This window comes from Oreochromis niloticus, linkage group LG14, assembly GCF_001858045.2.
Source record: "Oreochromis niloticus isolate F11D_XX linkage group LG14, O_niloticus_UMD_NMBU, whole genome shotgun sequence".
In the NCBI taxonomy this organism is placed as follows: domain Eukaryota; kingdom Metazoa; phylum Chordata; class Actinopteri; order Cichliformes; family Cichlidae; genus Oreochromis; species Oreochromis niloticus.
The window spans coordinates 18,756,747-18,777,878 of record NC_031979.2 but is presented as its reverse complement, the minus strand read 5'-3'; the positions used below and the strand labels follow the sequence as shown (position 1 = coordinate 18,777,878).

Here is a 21,132-nt window from a genome sequence, read left to right as displayed (position 1 = left end):
TATAGCTGATATAGCTTCAAAAGCATGATCAATGTTATTATAACATCAAGTATCTGTTAGCATGTATGTGTGCATGCATGTGTGTACTTGTTGTATTAGTTCACTCTATTTAAGATATTCTCCTCAAAATCCCTTGACTATCCTTTATCATCAGTACCTACTTGGTTGTGGATGAATGTATGAACAAGCAGATTAGTGAATTTGATCTGATTCTCCCATCGTTTTGTTACCTATATGGTGAGTTTGATACATGAAAACTCCAGTCATCTGCTCCCTTATTTACGAGGTGTTGCTACTGCGATAGCTCCACATGTTCAAATAGGTAGATTTTTTACACAGGATGCCTTACTCTAAAGGGATTTTGTCTTCCCCCAGGGACTTTTGCTTGTTAGGTGAATGTGTAAACCTATGAAACCACTGCAAGCCAGATACATATTAATTAAAATCAGTCCAATTAAAAGACAAAAAAATTAACGGAAAAATAGATACATGACTAGATCATTTTCATTGTCTAATTTGTGTCTTTATGTGTATATTTGTAAGTGGCATTTAAAGTGAGACGTGTCTTTTATACATTGAACACAACAATATATAAAATCTTTATTTTGCTCTGTAAAAGTGCAGAAAGTACAGGTACAATTTCTTATTTACTGATACAAATGCTCACTGGCAAGGGCAGAAAAAGGTTGATGTAAATCTTTTTCACACATACACACATGAAAACACACATGCACCCACCAATCGAGACATCTGTCCAGTCATGTGACTTAACACCTCTCGGTCTCACTTGTGTGCTCTGTCTATGCTTTGTGCATCTTTGCACTGAAAGGCACATGAAAAAGCCAGCAAACTGAGGATATGGTGAATGAAATCTCGCACCGATAACATTTATTTCACTAGGAGAGGATGACTACTGTCATTCATGTGTATCCTCTCTGTCAGGTACTTTTTTAAGCTTCGGGATATTCGGCACATTATGTAACATTAGTTAATGTGAACCTATAACACTAATGCGATCATCATGTTGTTATTTGTTCAACTTCAGAGCAGATATAGCTGTTATAAGCAGGTTTGTTTTCTTTGCTAGGAAATATATTGCTTGATTGTAAGCATTGTATATTTCTAATTAAATATAACCTGTATGAGGCTCCAGTCTGGATGGATGGATGTTCTCTTCTTAACGAGCAATCCTGAGATATTCATATGCATCAGATTTGGAGACTGTGTACTGTATGATGTTTTTAGTGAACTGGGAGCATCATCAAACTTAAGTATGAAAGACTTCAGTACAATAATTTTATTCTGTGTGCTTCTGTTTTGCACATTTATATTTTTGAGGACCTGTGAAAAAGTGGGACAGGGTTTTAGAGTCAAGGATAGAACAAAATTTGGAATGGTAAGTGTGTGTCCGTGTGTGTGTGTGTGTGTGTGTGTTTGATTGGTAGTAAAAGGATGTTGGAGAGTCATAGCAGTAGTGCGGGAGGCAGGAGACTGGATGAGGAAGACGTGGTGGAAGAGAAGGAGAACAGGAGAGAAAAAGAGAATTTGTGCTTATGTAATCGATCAGGTGGGTAAATATAGCAGATCTTTTTAAATGTACAGAATATGAAACGCAAATAAGCCTTTACATCTGTGACTCATGTGTCTCTTTTTAATCTTAATACACACTTGTTGGCACACGGGTGGGGGAGTGGGGGTATTACATTTCAGTCTCTTAAGTAAATCACTATCATGCAAAATTATCTAAAATATGAAGAGGTCAAGTCTCATCTTGGACTGATGTTTTCACCCCTTTGGTGTTTGATTTTTCCTTTTCTGCCACAGTTTGTTTAGGTTTAGGAACCAATGTTAGAGATCATGTTGAGCTTGTCGAGTTGAGTCAGGTCGAGTGAGAACTGGTTGATATAAGATACAATATGAGACACAGGATTATCGCTCGCGTATTTTTCGTTCATAGTCTAACAGGTAGCGTACTGATGACAGTTTTTTCATACAGAAAATAACATTTCCGACTCTATTGAATAATAGATAATAATAGCAGAATACGATGTCATCATAGCCGAAGCTGTAGCGTTCTATCTTGAACTTTTATATTGATTGTTTTATTACTGTGTCAAATATGTTGATACAACACAGGAAGCAATAAAAAGACAGAAATCAGCTACTGATATGTAACAGTAGGTGGGTTTGCAACCTCATTTACCATTTATTACCGACATATTTGTGTTGTAAGAATTGCCATAACACAGCAGTACAGTGTTGCAGTAATAAACAACATGCTCTTTAGCACGAACTTAAATTCCTTTGCAGCTCTGTACCTGCAGTCCAAGAATTTGCTTGTTATTCTTTGCATCCGGCTTGTTTCCTGCAACTAGCCCTTTAACTTTGTGGTTAGAAGCTTCAGCCTCTTTGACACTATGTTAGATACATGGTTAAGAAAATGGATGGATGGATGGATGACCAGCATTCAGCTCCTCTAGCATGTCATAAACAAGCAGACACAGTAAGTGCTGCTATTTTCACACATGTGCGCGCAACAATAACACAACCACTAGTTTAAGTGGTTCATAAGCTATGTTAAACTCTTATAATATAAACATTCTTTATTCAGTTACATGATGTGGATAATGATTGTGTTTTGCCTGGCCTCGTTTCACACTGAAATATAGTTTAATGTGTGAGACCTGGTCAATTTCATGTGATCTTGGAATGCAAAATGCTAAATTAGTATAGCAGAACTGTACCAAAGTTATACTGTTAATACTGTATTTACAGCTATTTCTCTACACTTACAGTTATTATTACTGCAACTGCTATCAGTGGATTTTTTTGTAGTCAATTAAGCTTAATACAGTCTCACATACAGTATCAGGAAAATGAACTCATCCCAATCATAATACGCACACACAGAGACGTGTGTACTTCTCCATACAGCACTCATGGCAATATGCGGCTGTAGGTCATTGTCATTTAATTGAATGATTCACTGTATATGTCCTAATGAGCTTAAAGCAACAATGACAAAGGACTGCATGCACACACACATAGAAACACGTGCAAGCCTTACCTTGCATTACTAGTATCTACTGTATTTACGCCAATTAAACACAACACTAGTGAGTCAGATCAGAGAGGTGAAGTTGAAAGACACTCTTGGTCAATTTTGTCATGTAAGCACTGTCTACCCCCAACTCACCACCTTTATAATTTTTTTTTTCATTTCCTGCCTTTTCTATGCATTGTTTTTCTGTTGTCTTGCCCTTTCCTGCTCTGATTTGCTTTTTGCTTATCTCTTCTTATTCCATAATTCCATACTGACCCTTGTTTCTGCTCTTCCTCCTTTTCTATATCTAGTTTTTCTCTCTTTCTGTTTTCATTGCTTTGCTGCCCTCGCCTCTGATGTCCTGTATATTTTCTGAGCTCAGCAGCACAGCTCACTGGGTGTCTGACCCATAATTCCCTTGTTTGGTGTCATGTTACCATTTTCATCATCGTCCCAAATCAATGCTTAATTATCCGTCATTTTTTTCCCCTCATCGCAGCCCCATGTCCACAGCCTCACTCTCTCTTTGCCTCCCACCAAGCTTTCACATTTTCAATGACAGAGGGAAGAGTAATTAAAAACACACGTCATACAGTGTGCAAGGAAGAGTGGGGGAGGTAAGTGGAAGAGAGAAGAAGCTAGAGCAAAGGAAGATGGGTAAGCATTAGAGAAAAGAGGCAGTGGGATAGAGGAGGAGACTGTAGGGCAGAAGGGGGAGGAGCAGAGGAAAAGAGGAACTGAAGAGGATGAGAGGTAAGGTGAAGAGGGGATTTGGATGATAAGCAGGGATAAGAGACGAGCTGCCGGATGGATTGCATCCAACGGCACTCAGTGGAATACGAATAAACAAACTCGTCATTAATGATGGAGTTTCTAATCACGAGCTTGCAGAAGCTTAATATTTTAGTTTGGTTTAGCTTTGTTTTAGTCTTCTGTATAAGGACAGTGGCTGTGAGAAGTTAGGACATCTTAATCAAGTTTGCAATATCAATCATCACTTAATTTATATAATTATTCGGGATTCACTACTTCACTGCATTAATCAAAGAAAACTGTCAGTCTGTCTAATATTATTACTCAGCTCATTAGAAACTGAGTTAGATCCACTGGAACCAATAGGGAGCACTCAGCCTATTCTAAAATATTACCTACATTTCTTTTTTGTTAAATAGTTTTAACAAACACTTTTTGTTTATTATTTATTTATCTATTTATTTATATTTATTATTTGTTTATAAAACATAGTCAACAAATCTTTACTATATGAAATATAAGTAATTTAGCTACAAAAAATACTTTGTTCCTGTTTGTTCCCTGTTCTTAAACAGCTCTCTTGCTAGTGGCAGTGTAAATGTAGCCACTGAGCACCCTCCAATCTGGTCCAGTTGTGTGTTTTTTTTAACACAAAGTAGTATAGCAATGCTTGTTGCTAATGAAGTGGAAACACAGGACTCATGAAATGCTTCTAATTGGTATAGCAGTGGTTGAGCTAGCTGAATGAAGTCATGGAAATTTTACTTACTTTTTAAAACAGTAAAGACGCAAAGATCCTTAGTAACATGAAGCAATAATCTAAGAAATGCATGAGTACCTCTCTCAGCACATAATAACTGCAACTGGTCACATTATCCAACTCCAAAGTTTGACATCAGCTACTTGAGCTTCCTTACATATGGCATACCATTTAGGTTCTAATTTTCATGAGTGCAGTCACTCATTTTTGTTAATTACCACAATTAAGATGGAATTATGTAAACAAAGAAAGAGAAGAACCATAAACAGTTACACAGCACTGCGCTGTATTTGGGTGAATTGGATGAACACATAGTTAAATCTAAATTCAGGTCTCTGTGCTTTTCAGGCCTTATCCTTAAACAAAAACAGATTATATATCTCTAACTGAAAGAAATAAAGAAAGGCAGAAATCTTGTTTGTCGTATTTGTATGCCTCAATATTGCATGATTTTGTTTTTGTTTTTGTTTTGTCCCTAAACTCTTTTAGTTGTTACAGTATCATCAGAGCAGTTACTCTAACCTTGAAACACTCCTTTCTCAACCTGCCCCCTTTTTAAAAGAAACATCTTTTTTTTTGCTAAACTGATGAAACAGAAAGGTTGTTAAAAAGCGTTTCAGTTGTTCAGAGCAGAAACTCCTTTGAAACGAGCGTTTTATTCACGACTGCTTGTATATCATACAGAACAAGGACATGGCTGTGAATCCATAATGAGGAACATATCTGTTGAGGGTCAGTGAAACGCGATTACAATAGAGTTATTGATGCTATGCTCTGTGAGATGTGTACAGTAGGATATATCCTTTTCCTGTCGGTATAGAGTTGAAACACAACACTCTTTCTGACTCATTTTTCCTCTTATTCTGTCATTCTCTTGATCCCTTCATTATCCATGAAAGGATAACTATCCTCTTGTTACTTTCCCAGGTGACTTCTTTTATTTCTTGGTGTCTTCTAAATTCCCTCTATAAATACACATAAACATGCCTCTGCATATACGTATAAAGTGATCCAATATCATCTTGCATTGGGTCATATTTTTTCTATTTTCAGAAGTGGCTTGCTGTAACACTTACCTGCAGTGTTATCTGTTAGCAGTTTTTTGTGAACTGAAAACCTTTGCTCCTCACATTTTCTCTCTGTTTTGCTGTCCATCCTTTTTTATCGATCATTAAATCTATTTTGATCCAATGCTTGGCTTTTAGTGTCTTGCATTATAAATACTCTGTAAACAGGGCGATCTGTATCCAATACAGTTCAGAGTCTGGCAGATTCTTGTGCTCAAACTAACAAACAAGTGGTGATGCTAATATAGCTCTCCTGGCTCAGGCAGCATCCCATGTACCAAGGGTTTGAGTCCGCCCCAGGCTATTTTCTGCATGTCATTTTACCCACTGTTTACACTAATAAAGGCAAAATAGCTTTATAAATGACTTTTAAAAATCATGTTGGGGTACAAGTGGGGCACAGTCACAGCCACAATCTGTTCCAGTCACCAGGGGTGGAATTGTCTCATGAATGTAGATGTTTAAAACATATTTCAAACATTTAAACCCAGATAATAATTGGGAATGGCTGATACATGGTTGTGCAGCATGATGACACCATGGTTAGCATACTTGCCTCACAGGTTCCTGATACGTACCTCTCGGTTGGTCTTTTTTATCTGCAAGGAATTCCTCCAGGTACTCCGGCTTCCTCCTGTTAGAATAATTGGTAACTCTGAATTATCCTTAGGTGTGAATGTGAGAGACAGGCTCCAGCCCCCCATGACCCCAACCTCAATAAATGGATGGAAGGGTTATGCGATACTTGATGAAGTGAGCTATTTTTAGCATTCTCTTAACTCAGAAATATCTGAATTTGAATATTTTAACAGTATTTTTAAATAATTACTGTACAGTATTACAGGGCAATAATCAGTTATTTATAACATTTCCCTAAGCCACAAATACATGGAGATTAAGGCTGCCACAAGCAATGAAGTGCTTCTGCTGCACACAGAAATAAAACCCTTAAGTGAACATTAGTGGTGCTGAGGAGATTCTGGATTCTGTCCTCAGTGTGAACCGCCACACAGTCAGTGTGTTAAAGTGGAGTTCAGGTAAGTGCACTCTTTATAGTTAGAATTTAGTTATAGTTATTTGCATTTAAATATTACTTTGGAATTTGTGAGTTTGTTAATTTGTGAAATACATTTTGATATCTAACAGATCATCTGCAGAGGAATGGCTTATTTGAAGAGTTTCAGTCAGGTTTCAGAGCTCATCACAGCACAGAAACAGCTTTAGTGAAGGTTACAAATGATCTTCTTATGGCCTCTGACAGTGGACTCATCTCTGTGCTTGTCCTGCTAGACCTTAGTGCTGCGTTCGATACTGTTGACCATAACATCCTATTAGAGCGATTAGAACATGCTGTAGGTGTTAAAGGTACTGTACTGCAGTGGTTTGTATCACATCTATCTAATAGACTCCAATTTGTACATCTAAATGGAGAGTCCTCTTCACCCACTAAGGTCAATTATGGAGTTCCACAGGGTTCAGTGCTAGGACCAATTCTATTTACATTATACATGCTTCCCTTAGGCAGTATCATTAGAAGGCATAGCATACATTTTCACTGTTATGCAGATGACACCCAGCTCTATCTATCCGTTGAAGCCATATAACACACACCAATTAGTTAAACTGCAGGAATGTCTTAAAGACATAAAGACCTGAATGGCCGCTAACTTTCTGCTTCTTAATTCAGATAAAACTGAGGTTATTGTACTCGGCCCTGAAAATCTTAGAAATATGGTATCTAAGCAGATTCTTACTCTGGATGGCATTACCTTGGCCTCCAGTAACGCTGTGAGGAACCTTGGAGTCATTTTTGACCAGGATATGTCCTTCAACGCACATATTAAACAAATATGTAAGACTGCTTTCTTCCATTTGCGCAACATCTCTAAAATTAGAAATATCCTGTCTCAGAGTGATGCTGAACAACTAGTTCATGCATTTATTACTTCCAGGCTGGACTACTGTAATTCTTTATTATCAGGATGTCCTAAAAACTTGCTGAAAAGTCTTCAGCTAATCCAAAATGCTGCAGCAAGAGTCCTGACAGGGACTAGAAAGAGAGAGCATATTTCTCCTGTTTTGGCTTCCCTTCATTGGCTTCCTGTTAAATCCAGAATTGAATTCAAAATCCTGCTCCTCACATACAAGGTCTTAAATAATCAGGCCCCATCTTATCTTAATGACCTTGTAGTACCATATCACCCTATTAGAGCACTTCGCTCTCGCTCTGCAGGCCTACTTGCTGTTCCTAGAGTATTTAAAAGTAGAATGGGAGGCAGAGCCTTCAGTTTTCAGGCCCCTCTTCTGTGAAACCAGCTTCCAGTTTGGATTCGGGAGACAGACACTATCTCTACTTTCAAGATTAGGCTTAAAACTTTCCTTTTTGGTAAAGCAAATAGTTAGGGCTGGACCAGGTGACCCTGAATCCTCCCTTAGTTATGCTGCAATAGACGTAGGCTGCCGGGGATTCCCATGATGCATTGAGTTTTTCCTTTCCAGTCACCTTTCTCACTCAGTATGTGTTAATAGACCTCTCTGCATCAAATCATATCTGTTATTAATCTCTGTCTCTCTTCCACAGCATGTCTTTATCCTGTTTTCCTTCTTTCACCCCAACCGGTCACAGCAGATGGCCTCCCCTCCCTGAGCCTGGTTCTGCCGGAGGTTTCTTCCTGTTAAAAGGGAGTTTTTCCTTCCCACTGTCGCCAAAGTGCTTGCTCATAGGGGGTCATATGATTGTTGGATTTTTCTCTGTATCTATTATTGTGCGATCTACTGTACAATATAAAGCGCCTTGAGGCGACTTTTGTTGTGATTTGGCGCTAAATAAATAAAATTGAATTGAATTGAATTGGAATTGAATCGTGCTGAGATTTATTTCCCCCGTCACAGAAATCAGTCATTATTTCTGAAAAGCAGTTTAATTTGTTTCTCTTTCTGAGAGAAAAAACAATTTAGCACCTAAAACTCTATGAAACAAATGTAAACCCCCCGAAATATATTTTTCAATTCACTGAAGCATTTTAAATAGTTTGAATGACTTTTTCATTCCTCTAATCCTGATAATGAACAAAATGTATAAACTCGCTGCTAATGTCGAGTCTGTTGCCCGACACTTGATGTAATTTGGGAGCTTTATTCCCACAAATATCATCTCTCTTTGGTCCAAAACACACCCAGCAGACAAATATAGCTTTGAGTGTAGTGTGCTTTGATCCTCGTTTACATAAACATTTTTTAAGCATTTGGCTGTTGCTCTTATCTGGAGTGACTTACAATAACTTCAAAGAGGTGCATATATTCATTTTCATTTCACTTTTACTCATTAATTTTCATATTTTTGAAATGCAAGGCAGACGGGAAGAAATAGGGCAGAGGTAAGAGTGAGAAACGAAGAGAAAAATGTGTTGCAAGAATCATAGGAGAAGTTACAGGTTCGAGTTAAGGACAGATGAAAGAGAAGACAAGAGTGGTGGGTAAAAAAAGAGAAAATGAGAGAAAAAGAGTGATTGGGGAAACAAAGAAAACAGTAAAGGAATGTGGAAGGGCAAGGAGCAAGATGAAAAGCAGGAGAGACGGGAGAGATATACAAAAGGTGCAAAGGGAGTGAAAGATAAAAGAAAGATGAAATGAAGGTAGAAGGCTGGGAAGATGGATGCCTCATTAAGTGTGAGGACCCTGGCTTGCCTCAGCACAAAGGTCCTGTTTTCAGGGGTCACATGGAAAAGGCTCTAAGGCACAACTACTAAGTCACCGAGCTCTTGAATGCCCAACCTCCATGACTTATTCATTCAGATGGAAAAAAGTTTGAAGAAACTCAGAGATGCACTCAGACATATAACCAAGAGGAAAACAGAGCCTTATACTTGTCCACACAGAAGACACATACCTGGACAGTGAATGCTGTGAAAGACAATGAATTTTGTTTTTCTGCTATAGATATGCAAATACTGCACACAGTTTTGTCTAAGATTACTATGGCTAAATGCATATTGGAGTTTCCGTTTGCTGCCTTGTAAACAAAGGATCTACTTAGACTTCTTGGTGACCAGCGCTATCGCAAAATTGGCTTTCTGAGTTTGGAAAAATGGTAAATGGTAAAATGGCCTGTATTTATATAGCGCTTTTCTAGTCCCTAAGGACCCCAAAGCGCTTTACATATCCAGTCATTCACCCATTCACACACTGGTGATGGCAAGCTACGTTGTAGCCACAGCCACCCTGGGGCGCACTGACAGAGGCGAGGCTGCCGGACACTGGCGCCACCGGGCCCTCTGACCACCACCAGTAGGCAACGGGTGAAGTGTCTTGCCCAAGGACACAACGACCGAGACTGTCCGAGCCGGGGCTCGAACCTGCAACCTTCCGATTACAAGGCAAACTCCCAACTCTTAAGCCACGGTCCCATCGAACCCTGACAATGAGTTCTCTGGGGTTCTAAACAAATCTTTGTTTGTCTGTGTGCGTGTGCGTACATTTGTGTGTGTGTTTGGAGGGATGGGAGATGAGGAGTATCATATATGCCAAATCATCAACAAGCGTAGATGGGAATGCGGTTGTCTGCCAGATGAATCGAGGTATTTCTAAATCATTCTGAGTGTAATGCATTGTTGAAGACAGCATGAAAACACAGTTATCCGTAACCAGAAGCAAATATATTTATTTAATATAGGACCTTTTATATTATTCAGTAGCCTATAATATATGGTATTTAGATTAGTGCCTTCTGATATGTATGAATCAAATTTTTGCTTCTGTGTAATGCAACTGCTACCTGGCCTATTGCCTATTCAGCTCTTTGGTCCAAAGTGATATAGCTCAACCTTGACATTAAACTTTTGGACAGAATAAACAAGAAATTTTCTATCACAACGTTATCAAGGATTCATAAGGAGTTCTACATTTAATGGCCTTCTGACTGTATCTGTAGTGGCAATATAAAGTGAGGATTTATAATTGTCTTGCCATCAGATTTGGTGGGGATATTCTTTTTCCATCCATTCAGCCGTCCATTATAACTGCTTATCCAAATCAGAGTCACAGTGGGGCTGAGATCATGAACACACCCGATATAGCTCATCAGTACATCATCAGTGGATTCTTGTTCACCTAGTTTGTTTAGACCTACAATGGACTGAAAAGTTTCGAACACCCCTGGAGAAACTTTGTGAGTAGAGATGAGTAGAGATTAACCGAACTCCAACAGTTAAAGATGAAACACAAACTGAACAAGATTCAGTGCAAAATCTAGGACAGTGCAAAAGTCTTGCACTTACATACAAAGCACAAAATGGACAAGTTCCCAATTTTTTATCTCAGCTTCCTGTTAAACACTGAGAACTTGTTGGCTGTTCCTTGTACAAGGCTGAAGACTAGAGGGGACAGCGCGTTTCAGTCTGTGGCATGTGTACGTACATTATGTACATATTTACTTCTTAGAAAAGTTCTACCAAACTCTCAGACCTTAATTAGCTTATCAGCACTATGCTTCGTTTCTGAATATCTTTCTAATAGCCAGATGAGCCCAGCGTTTACAAAAATTGAAATTCTATAAGAAAATCGGCATTTCATGCCACAGTGACCAAATATATGATTGAAGAAAAAACATTGCAGAAATTCATAAAAAGGCACCTCTCTGACTCTTAAGCATTGAGTTAGATCGATGGTGCTTCAGGCTTCTGTTACAGTCACTGGCACGGGGAACATTTCACTGGTATACAGATTCATTTAAACACCATAATCCTATAACATCACACCTCAGCAAAAACACCCTGAAGATTAAACGAGGATGGCATCAACAACAGGATGAAATGCCTATACACCGCAATCTACAGCCACAACCTCCCTTAAAGATACACCTCTCACAATCTTCTAAATGTCATCAAAACAAGGAGTCTCATGGAACTAGAAGCATATTAGAAAAAGATTATAACCGATATAACCCCAATGCCGCCACCCCCAATCCTCCAACTACATTCACCACCAAAAATTGTTACTTTCTTAGCTCGGTTCAAAACGTGTTTATGACATTTGCAAATGCTGACTATGCAGGGTGCCAATACTTTTCATCTGTGCCCTTTTTTAAGTAATAATGGATGGAACATTAAAGAATTCTGACACTTCATGACTCCTGGAAATGAGGTCATCTTTTACTATATTCACAGAAAGTTAAGCATATAGAGTCCCTTTTGTGCTTTGAGCTAATGGCCTCACTTGGGCCACAGCAGTCACTGTTAATTGTTAAAACAGTGTCCTATCCCTGCTAATGGGACAAAGTCTCAGTAGCATCCTCTTTTAATTGGCCATTTTCAGTTCATTATAGCCTGCTGGCCTGTGTACATTTGGTCCGTACATATCAAATCATGGAAGCTCATGCGGGATCTGCCATCAGTTACTTAAAGCGGGTGAAGAGCATTCCTCCTTAGCTGTCGATCATGCTGTGGCCCCATCTCTCTGTCTGTGTCAATTAGTCCGTGCTTCTTCTTTTGCTTCTTCACACTCTCTTCTGCTCTGGTTATTATTCTCTCTCACCGTGCTCATTTTTAACCAGCTACAGTAATGACTGATTTATCAATAATCATCAAAGACGTTTACATGACCATGATTTTAAGTTTCAAAGACAGAACACCTAGAAAAATGAGCACGCTTATGAAGCTTACAAACAATAACATGGAATGAACGAGTACTATCTTACATTGTTTTTGCATTTTCATTGCTCACAACATGCAGTGCATTTCAGTGTCTGTTAATTATTGGCGTGCATATATTGATGGATTGAATGAATTATGTAAATCCTGGGATTTGAATGTGTTTGAAACGTGTGCATTTAAAGGGCCTTGGCACTTTTCGTTTGGATACATTCTGATTTAATAATGTTGTTGCACTTGCTGCTACTGTTGCATAAGCCAAGTAGATCATTTGCAAAAATGTGTCAGAATGTAAACACATAACTAAGTCTGCTCGTGTCACTGCTGAACATCAGAATCATTACATGTTTTCCCTGCTTAAAATATCCAGCAAGCTCAAAACTGAGCTTTTCTTTCACTTTCAGTCCAACTTTATAGTCACTGTTTTTTCTCTTATTTGTTTGTATTTTTTCTACAATGCTTAACTCCTCTGCTTATAACTGATAGACTTGTTTGGTTCTTTCTTATATTCTCAAGTAGTTAATACCTTTAAATTAGGCTCTACTTCAACATAGTTCTGTACAGTAGTAAAAGCAATGTAACACAATCGCCATGAAGGTCAAGGCTATTCACGCGTCTTTAGGTTTTGTCAGCTGTCCTCCAGAGTGATTGATTTAGTGCCATCACAGTATGTGGTTAGTGTCAAATTTCAGTGAGCTTTCCTGGCTATGAGATTAGGGACACAAGTATAGAAAATAAACTTGAGGTGTTTGGTTTTGATTTAACTGCAGAAACGCATTTAGTGAAGGATTCAGCTGTTGTATATCTTTTGTTTAACACTATTGAACTAAGCCTCTAAAACCTCTATCGTGTATCAAGCACAACTTGTCATTGAATTCAAAGTCTGTCCCAGCCCTTACAAGACTCTTTAGCCATTAACAAGCATCACCCTCAGCCCCACTCTCTCCCCCTATGGCCCACTTAGATGGATGTAAAATTAGGCTTTAATCCGCCAGCTGAACTAAATACATGCTCCCCAGTGTCAACACTGCTCATTCCATGATAGTTAATCTTTTTCTCTTCCACATTCATGTTTCCTTTTTTAGTCCGTTCATTCATTCTCTCCCGTCATGGGTTTTGTTTATGATAGATGTGCTATAATTAGCACATGGCCCCCACTGTCAACAGTGCGCTTAAAATGAATTTAATCTCCTCTCTCTATCTCCCTCCCCTTGTATCTGTTTCTCTTGTTTGCCCATTTCACTTTCTCTGTGGTTGATGGGCCTTGGGCGGCTCATGGATCGATAGTTTTGAAAAATAGGAGGAAATGTGCCCATGGTTCTTCAAAATCTAACCTATTACAGTTGGTTTAGGAGCTAACTGGTTGAAAGTCTGTGTCTGCCTTTCTGTGTGTGTGTGTCTGTTTGTGTGTGTGCGTGTGTGTGTGTGTGTAAATTACTTACAAAAAGGCAGAAGTAGGGGTGGGTTTTTATAATCGATTTATCGATTAAAATCGATTCTGGTTTGGATAACGTAAAATCGATTCATTAAAATCCTGAATCAATTTTCTAATATAAATTTATTTTGGCCGAAATGCCAGAATCTCAGGTGAAATCTCACAAAATTTCAACAACCACCAAACAGCTAAGACAGTAAGTGAGAGCAGGTACACGGATTCTGCACAAAGATGTAAACACACAGGGCGGATCAGTGAGACGTCGCCTTTTTCACCTGATGGCATGGACACGGTCGGGGCTGAAAGCCGACAGCTCGCTGATTCTGATCTGTCGGCGGGTCCGCGCTTTGTGTTCACGCCCTTTTTGCGCTGATTCTAAAGCTGTTAGTTTTATCTCTCTCCAAACAATATTGACTGAACCAGCAGCAAAAGAAGATCCAAACTACGCTTCACATAAACAACAACAACTCTGACTTTTACTGTTTTGCTTCCACCAGGATGCACAGCTCTCTCTCTCTCTCTCTGTACTTCAAGAACAGTTTCCCATCTAAAAATCTGTTTTCTTCATTATTCGCTTGCTTGTTACGCACAAGTCTACTGTTGTTTACAGCGCTGTCGGCCGCTGTTTTTTTCCCCTTTTACATACTTCTGAAAAGAAAACCTAATTTCTGCTGTTCAATACTGAACAAATTTAAACTTTTTAAAATTATGCAAAATGCAAAACGCTCAGCCGTGTCTCTAATAAAACCGCTGTAACGTCAGAGGTAACGTTCATATGTTGATTAATGGTTTTCTTTCGTTTTTGATGTACTGCAGAATATTTTTATAAAATCTCAGGCCAAGAATATTCACCTTCATGTTTTTCTGTGTTTTATCTTCAGCTACTTTGACACAAAGGCATCTGCTGTGACGCTCACACCTTTGATAAAGTCTTGCGTGTGTCAGCTTCCTTTTTATTGATACAAAAATATGTAAATGTACTGATCTGAATTATAATATTTCGGACTGTCAAAATTTCCCAGATTTAAATCGAATTGAATCGAATCGAATAGAATTAAATCAAATCGTGGATCGAATCGATTCGGGACCTTGTGAATCGGAATTGAATCGATTCTAGAAATCAGTGACGATACCCAGCCCTAGGCAGAAGCAGACAGCGGACTTGGAGTACGGCTTACTTGTTCACCTGGCACACAGATATAACGAATGTTCTCACTTGATTCCATTCCCTGTGGTCTAGAATTACACTTTATATGCATTGCAGACTTCTTCTGAAATTGAATGTATGGGTTTTTGGTAATGTAGTTGCTAAAACAAATACTGACTTTCACATCACTTAACAGTTATTTGCCCCAAGTACGTGTTAGGGCCTTTACACACCAGACCTGAAAAATATTGTGTGCATTAAAAACATACTTCAGACTCAGACTCGAGCCAAAGCTCGATTTTTTAGATTCAAATAAACAGATTCTGACCAAATGGTTCACTGTTTGTAACATCAAGTGTGCTTGTAGCTCAAAAATAATACTGTTTTACCCCAGACACATAGCTAGACGCTGCTCCTGAGTTTTGTGAAAAAATGAAAAGAAAAGAAAAAAATAGTCTAGTGGTGTAGATCCTAGTAGTCTGGAACTGTTCCAGCTCTGGGCAGGGTGGGACTGGCAACCAAGGTATCTCATCTATGAAAACACTCGTTTTCTTACTTCAACAATAAACTCAGAGCAACAAATAATGCATACACACTCTAGTGTCAAAAATGATACTAAAAAACAATATTTAAAGTAGAAAAATATATAATAATATCTGATTAGCTATTACATCTTCAGACAGGCAGGTATAGAACCCATCCCCTCATTAGCAACTGAAGGAGTCATTGTTCACCACACTGAACAACACTTTATGAGGAATTTCGAAGGTCAGCAAAGTTCCCGTTTTGACAAAATTTAAGTATTAAACCATTTTCATAAATTTAAACCTGCTTACATATTAACGTAGCTGTTTAACTATCAGCAATGACCTGATAGCCACGTTAGCTGGTATCATTAAGGTAACAGCTTGTGGCTATGGCTGATGATAAAATGATATTGTTAATGTGGGAGCAAAGCAGCAAACCTTATCAGCCCTGCCCGTCTGTCTGAATGTTCCAGATTGAAGCTGAGAAAAGTCTACCTGCAACTGCCACTCTACCTTACCGACTCTATTAATCAGCAGTGAAAACAGGTTGCAAAGTTACCAGAAGTACACTGCCTCAGACAAACTAAAACACTTATACTGCTGTATTCTTTTTTTGTGCAAATTAAAAATAATGTTCTCCAAAAGTTGAATCTGTTCATCTGGACGTAGCGTTTTGTGGGAGAAACGTTTCGTCACTCATCCAAGTGACTTCTTCAGTCTCAGCTGACTGCAGGTTTCCCCAATCTTACAAACAGTACATTTGCATAATGACTACAACCAGCCCACTGAAGGAACAATGGGCTGGGAGGTCAGTTCCTTAATCATAATTATGCAAATTCTCATGACCATTGATCAACAATCACTGACCAAAACCCACTGATCAAAGACCACTGATCAATGGCCATGAGTACCATTCACAGAGAGTTGGGGAATGACTGCAATCACAGCATTGTAAGATGAACAGATTCAACTTTTGGAGATTTACTTTGCTGGATGATTGAGGATGCATCAAGACGTTAAAAATAATGTTGTTCTAATGTTGTATAGAGACAACCTTTAACATGTGTTCATAGTGTTCCTGCTTTTGTCTCGTTAATAATGGTAATATTGACTCTCTATATAGTGGTTGAAATGCGTTTGTGCTTTTATTATTTGTCGTCAAGTGTTGCCAACAACTGTGTACCTTTGAGTCTTTGTGATTCTTTGTCTCACCCATGTTTCCCACCTAGCTAGCTAACACCTAAAAAACTTCGCTCTTTACTAACTTTATCAAACACTCAGAATTTGTGAAATAAAATGAGCTTAAAACTCTAAAGTACTGTCAAAACAAGGCTGTCAAGCTGGAGTCACAAATAATGGCCAGCAGTCTCAAGACCGTTTGTCATTAGGAGAAACAAGGTGTGTGCTAAGATGTATCAACATTTCTTTTTTTTTGCATGACAGAAAAATTGCCCATTTTCAAAAATGCTCTTGACTCTAAGTTTGATTGCTGTTTATTTACTTTTTAGAATTATAAGTGTGAGGAAGCACCACCTTTCTTAGTACATTGATGTTTCCTCACCATTTCAGAAGGTGTGGGGCAATAGTCAGTAATGTACCTTAAGCTGACCTACAGTCAGTTATCTCTGTTAAGAAGGAAAACACCTATTTGACAACAAATGTATACACACAGACTGTGGTATGGGCTAGACCTATTCATTTTTAACAAGTTGCCACCAGCTCCAGTTTAGAGAGCTTTTCCTCCCTCTGTGCTGCCTTCTGTTCCACCACTCCAGCTCTTGTTAAACCTATGTGTGTAAGTGGTGTCTCTGCATAAATTTGGATGGTTGCACTGAATTTATTTGTCCCTGTATTGTCTAGCATCTTTCATGCTAGAAAACCAATGTAGCAAAGGGTGTACTAGTGCTATAGCTGCTCCTCCGTAACCATGCTTTGTTTAAGTACATCGAAACCACCATATTCCAGGTATACTGTGGGGTGATAAATGAGAGAAATAAAAGACAGTGACACTAGAGTCACATCGAGCTGCTTCTGGGAGTTTCTGTAGCCCCCACAATACACTGCTTGTAACTACCTCACACACAGAGACTTACTTTCAGTTTAGAGACATAAAGAGACAAAGAGGATATGAGGCTTACCTTCGTTTCAACAGTTTTCTAACTGTAGTTCATTTTGATATAGGGCGTATTATTTGCTTAAGATCAAGTCAGAGCAAGTCAAGTCATGGGTATTCATCTTAAGATTTTCATTTTGCATTCATACTTTGTTCTGTATCAAATACACAAAACTTGGAAAAAACTGGACTTTTACCACAATCAATATAATACAGAAATTACCGTAAATATCTTGTGAGATTAGTATCAGTGTAATGCTTGACTACCAGAATCAGTTAATAAAATGTAGGGCCTGCAAAGGTCCAGCTGGCCAGTAATGGTATCAGGTGACAGCACTGGCGCTCGTGTGGTATACACCTAAACACTTGGCCTTCAGACTGGCACTGAACATTACGTTTTATAAATTCAATCTGAATTTCTTCTGCTTGTTTATCTGTGGCACAAGTTTAACTCAATGAGACTTGAGACAGAGATGGAGAAAGATTAGATTAGAGGTTCTGTTCATTTCAGTGGCGGTAGATTGATAGATCAACAGATGAGCAAGAATTCAAACTACAGTTTATTGATGGTAAGCACAGTGTAGTAATGCATGTGGCTAAGATTTTCTGTGCCAAACTAACATTCCCACACAATTCTATGTTGTTCTCGATTACGTTTAAAAAAAAAAGTCATTTTTTCTCCAAAAAAATTGTACAATTAGACACATCAGCAGAATCACAAGAGCTGCAGACATTGAAAACATGGATGCATTCTTGTTATTATATTATACAGTGATGAAAAATTGCATTACTAAGGTCCAAGGTCTAAGAAAAGCAGTCATGAAACTAGAAATTCTGTCATTTAGATTTTTTTATGGTAGCAAGTCACATGAAAAGGTTTATATTATTTTTAGTGCTGTACGATTTTGGCCAAAATGATTTTATTTGTTAAATATTTAGATAAAGTTTATTTTTATTTCTCTGTCACATAACCATAACACTACTTGAACATTCATGTTGTCCGACACTTCTGGTAATGTACAAATCTTTGCATGAAATACAACTGAAACTCCTTATTCACCTAAATTCAGAAATGCATATGAATCAAGGAAAATATACCAAAACCAAACACAAAATTTAATGAACAGGGCACTGCTTTCAGCTTTACAGTACACTGTCCTGCATTCCTCCTAATTAAAATATCTTTGAAGATGCTTTGAAGATGCATCCTTATTCACCTGACCTAACTGCCTGTCCTATAGCAAAATATATAAAGTGTGTCACTCTGTTTGTACTTACATAATGGATGTGAAAAACACTCTTACCAAAGTCTTTGACAGCTGTGAGATCACTCTGCATTTCCTCTGTGACGTTTTACCACTTTAGAAAAGTAATGGCTGGGGATGATATACCATTTGTCCAGCATGCTGACCATTTGCTAACTGTGCTTATTGAACAAATAGCTATGGCTGAAGGAAATGTGATTTTATTAGTGACTCCAGTGCATCTTTGTGAGCTGGATGGATTAACACATTTAAATGAATCATACATTGATACATTGAGGTACATATAGTTAAATAATCTGAATTACCGCACTGTGCGGTCCAGGTTTATGAATGTCTGAGTGCACGTTAGCAACCACTGCACGTTTTTGACAGTGTTTCTTGTATGCTGTATTAAACAGCATTTTGTGGTGTTTTCAGGTAGCTGAATAAGTTAGTTGTGTTGCTATGTAGCACAGATACAACTGTGCAGCACTTTCTGCTTATGATTTGATGATCTGCTTTGAAGGACAAGCTTTTATGCTTCTGCTGTGTCTGACATTTGGTTTTTGCTGTATAGCTATATTTTAACATAGTGTTACTCGCCCAGACCACCCCAGTAACTTCACGGTGCACAGTGCAGGGACTATTATGACTGGCACATGAAGAAATTTGGCCGAGCTGTTTTTTGTTTGTTTGTGGGGTTTTTTGCTTGATTTGCTTTTGCTTTGCATTGTGTTGGTGAAGCATGTGGATACCCAAATGGTGATCAAGATGCAAATTTGATTAATTGTGCAGCATTTTACATACCTATATGGGTTTTAAGGGCAAACAGTCCGGCACTAAGTACGCAAGTAATAAATGGATTAGACGTACTTATGGGGCAAATAAACATAATCCAGGAAAATATTTCCCTGTAATTGTAAATTATTCCATATTCAAATGTAATTTTTGGGAGAAGGGCTGTATGTGTTTATGGAAATGACCAGACAAAAACACACATTAACAGGCACCAAGACATTTTTATATTACAGATAAATATTTTCAAATAGCTAACAACACTTCCCATTACAGATGGACTTAACAAATTGCTTAGCATACAATAATAACACCAACAATCAAGTGCAACCTCCGCACACCCACCCAAACTCAGCTGCTGTGCTATTTCATTTATGCATAAAGTACATTATGTATATCACCAGCTACATTCTCCTTATTGATTATGAAATGTTATATATTTTCTGCAAGGGTGAATGCCCTTGGTTCCTCCTACTATGGCTCTGAAACAGTTTCCAGGGCTAAGCCACAAATTCTGCTAACAACATCCCTGCCAGTGACTGTAAATATGGCTATAATCAAGACTGATAGAAATATCTCCTTTGCTGGAGCTCTCTTCAAAGCCAGTGTCAGAAAGCCATTTTCCTGCTAATGCTAATGTAGCCCACGAATCTGCTGTATTGATACCAAAGCTGCTCTTTGAACTATGGACACTGTGTGTGTGGCTTGGTGGGGACGGCTGAAGGCGGGATTAGACTTTGACTGTGTTTGTGTTGGTCTAAATCCCTAACAGAGCTAGCTGACCTCGGAGCGGATGGAGTGAAATGAGTTCATCCTCAAGATAAACACACAGGGACACACTCTCTAACACACACAAAGACACACACACACACCTTCTTAGTCGCTCTCTCTCTTTTTCATTCACACACACAGTTTGGTTGAATAATGGCCCAGTGAGTGGTGTGCCTATGGGGAAAGCTGTCAGTTTAATTGAATCCAGTATTCTCCATTCTCCCTGCCTGCTAATTGATTCTGTCAGGCTCTTCTGCTTGACAAAGAGACTGACATTTTCCCCTGCGTGGTTATGACTGTCACAGTGCGAGTGACTGTGCTTGTGTGTGTGTATGTCTTTGAGTTTTTTTATTTACATTGTGCTACAAAAACTTATATCTGTCTGTATGTTGCAAGAACATAATTCATTCAGAAGGGCAGCACAGTATTTTTGATTGTGGTATGGCCTTGTGTTCTGTGCTCGTATATATGAACAGTAAATTAAGGACAGAGATTTTTGTGGATGCTTATGTGTCTATGACATAAATTTTACAAATTCAGTTTATTTGAAAACAAAGTTAAATTAGAATCTTCTTATTATTTCTTCTTATGAAGTCTTCAAATTCCATAACACAAAATCAACATAGTGTCTGTTGTAGTTTAACAAATAATATTAAATAGCAAAAACATATGGGTTACACAGTGATTGCAACACATGCCACGTCTCGCTGAAGGCATAAAACTAAGTGTAAACAACCATCTTATACACTTTTACACTTTCAGAGTGTGCATATTTAAACACCAGGCCTAATGGAGGCACTCATGATCAATAATCTGGATTTGGATTTGAT

General features: G+C 38.4%; 1 protein-coding gene across 3 annotated transcripts in view; it reads left to right on the top strand.

The window, feature by feature from the left end:
• The window catches only part of zgc:172282 (leucine-rich repeat and fibronectin type III domain-containing protein 1-like protein), a 169,045-nt gene that overhangs the window by 106,669 nt on the left and 41,244 nt on the right, over nt 1–21,132 (top strand). The window contains exon 9 of one of the 3 annotated variants that reach the window (XM_019345407.2): nt 1,446–1,731. The exons of the other annotated variants lie outside the window; for them this stretch is intronic. Within the exon in view, the coding sequence (XP_019200952.1) occupies nt 1,446–1,575 (130 nt within the window). The 3' untranslated portion in view covers nt 1,576–1,731. Of the gene's footprint in view, nt 1–1,445; nt 1,732–21,132 lie in introns of those variants that run through there. 3 annotated transcript variants of the gene reach the window in all.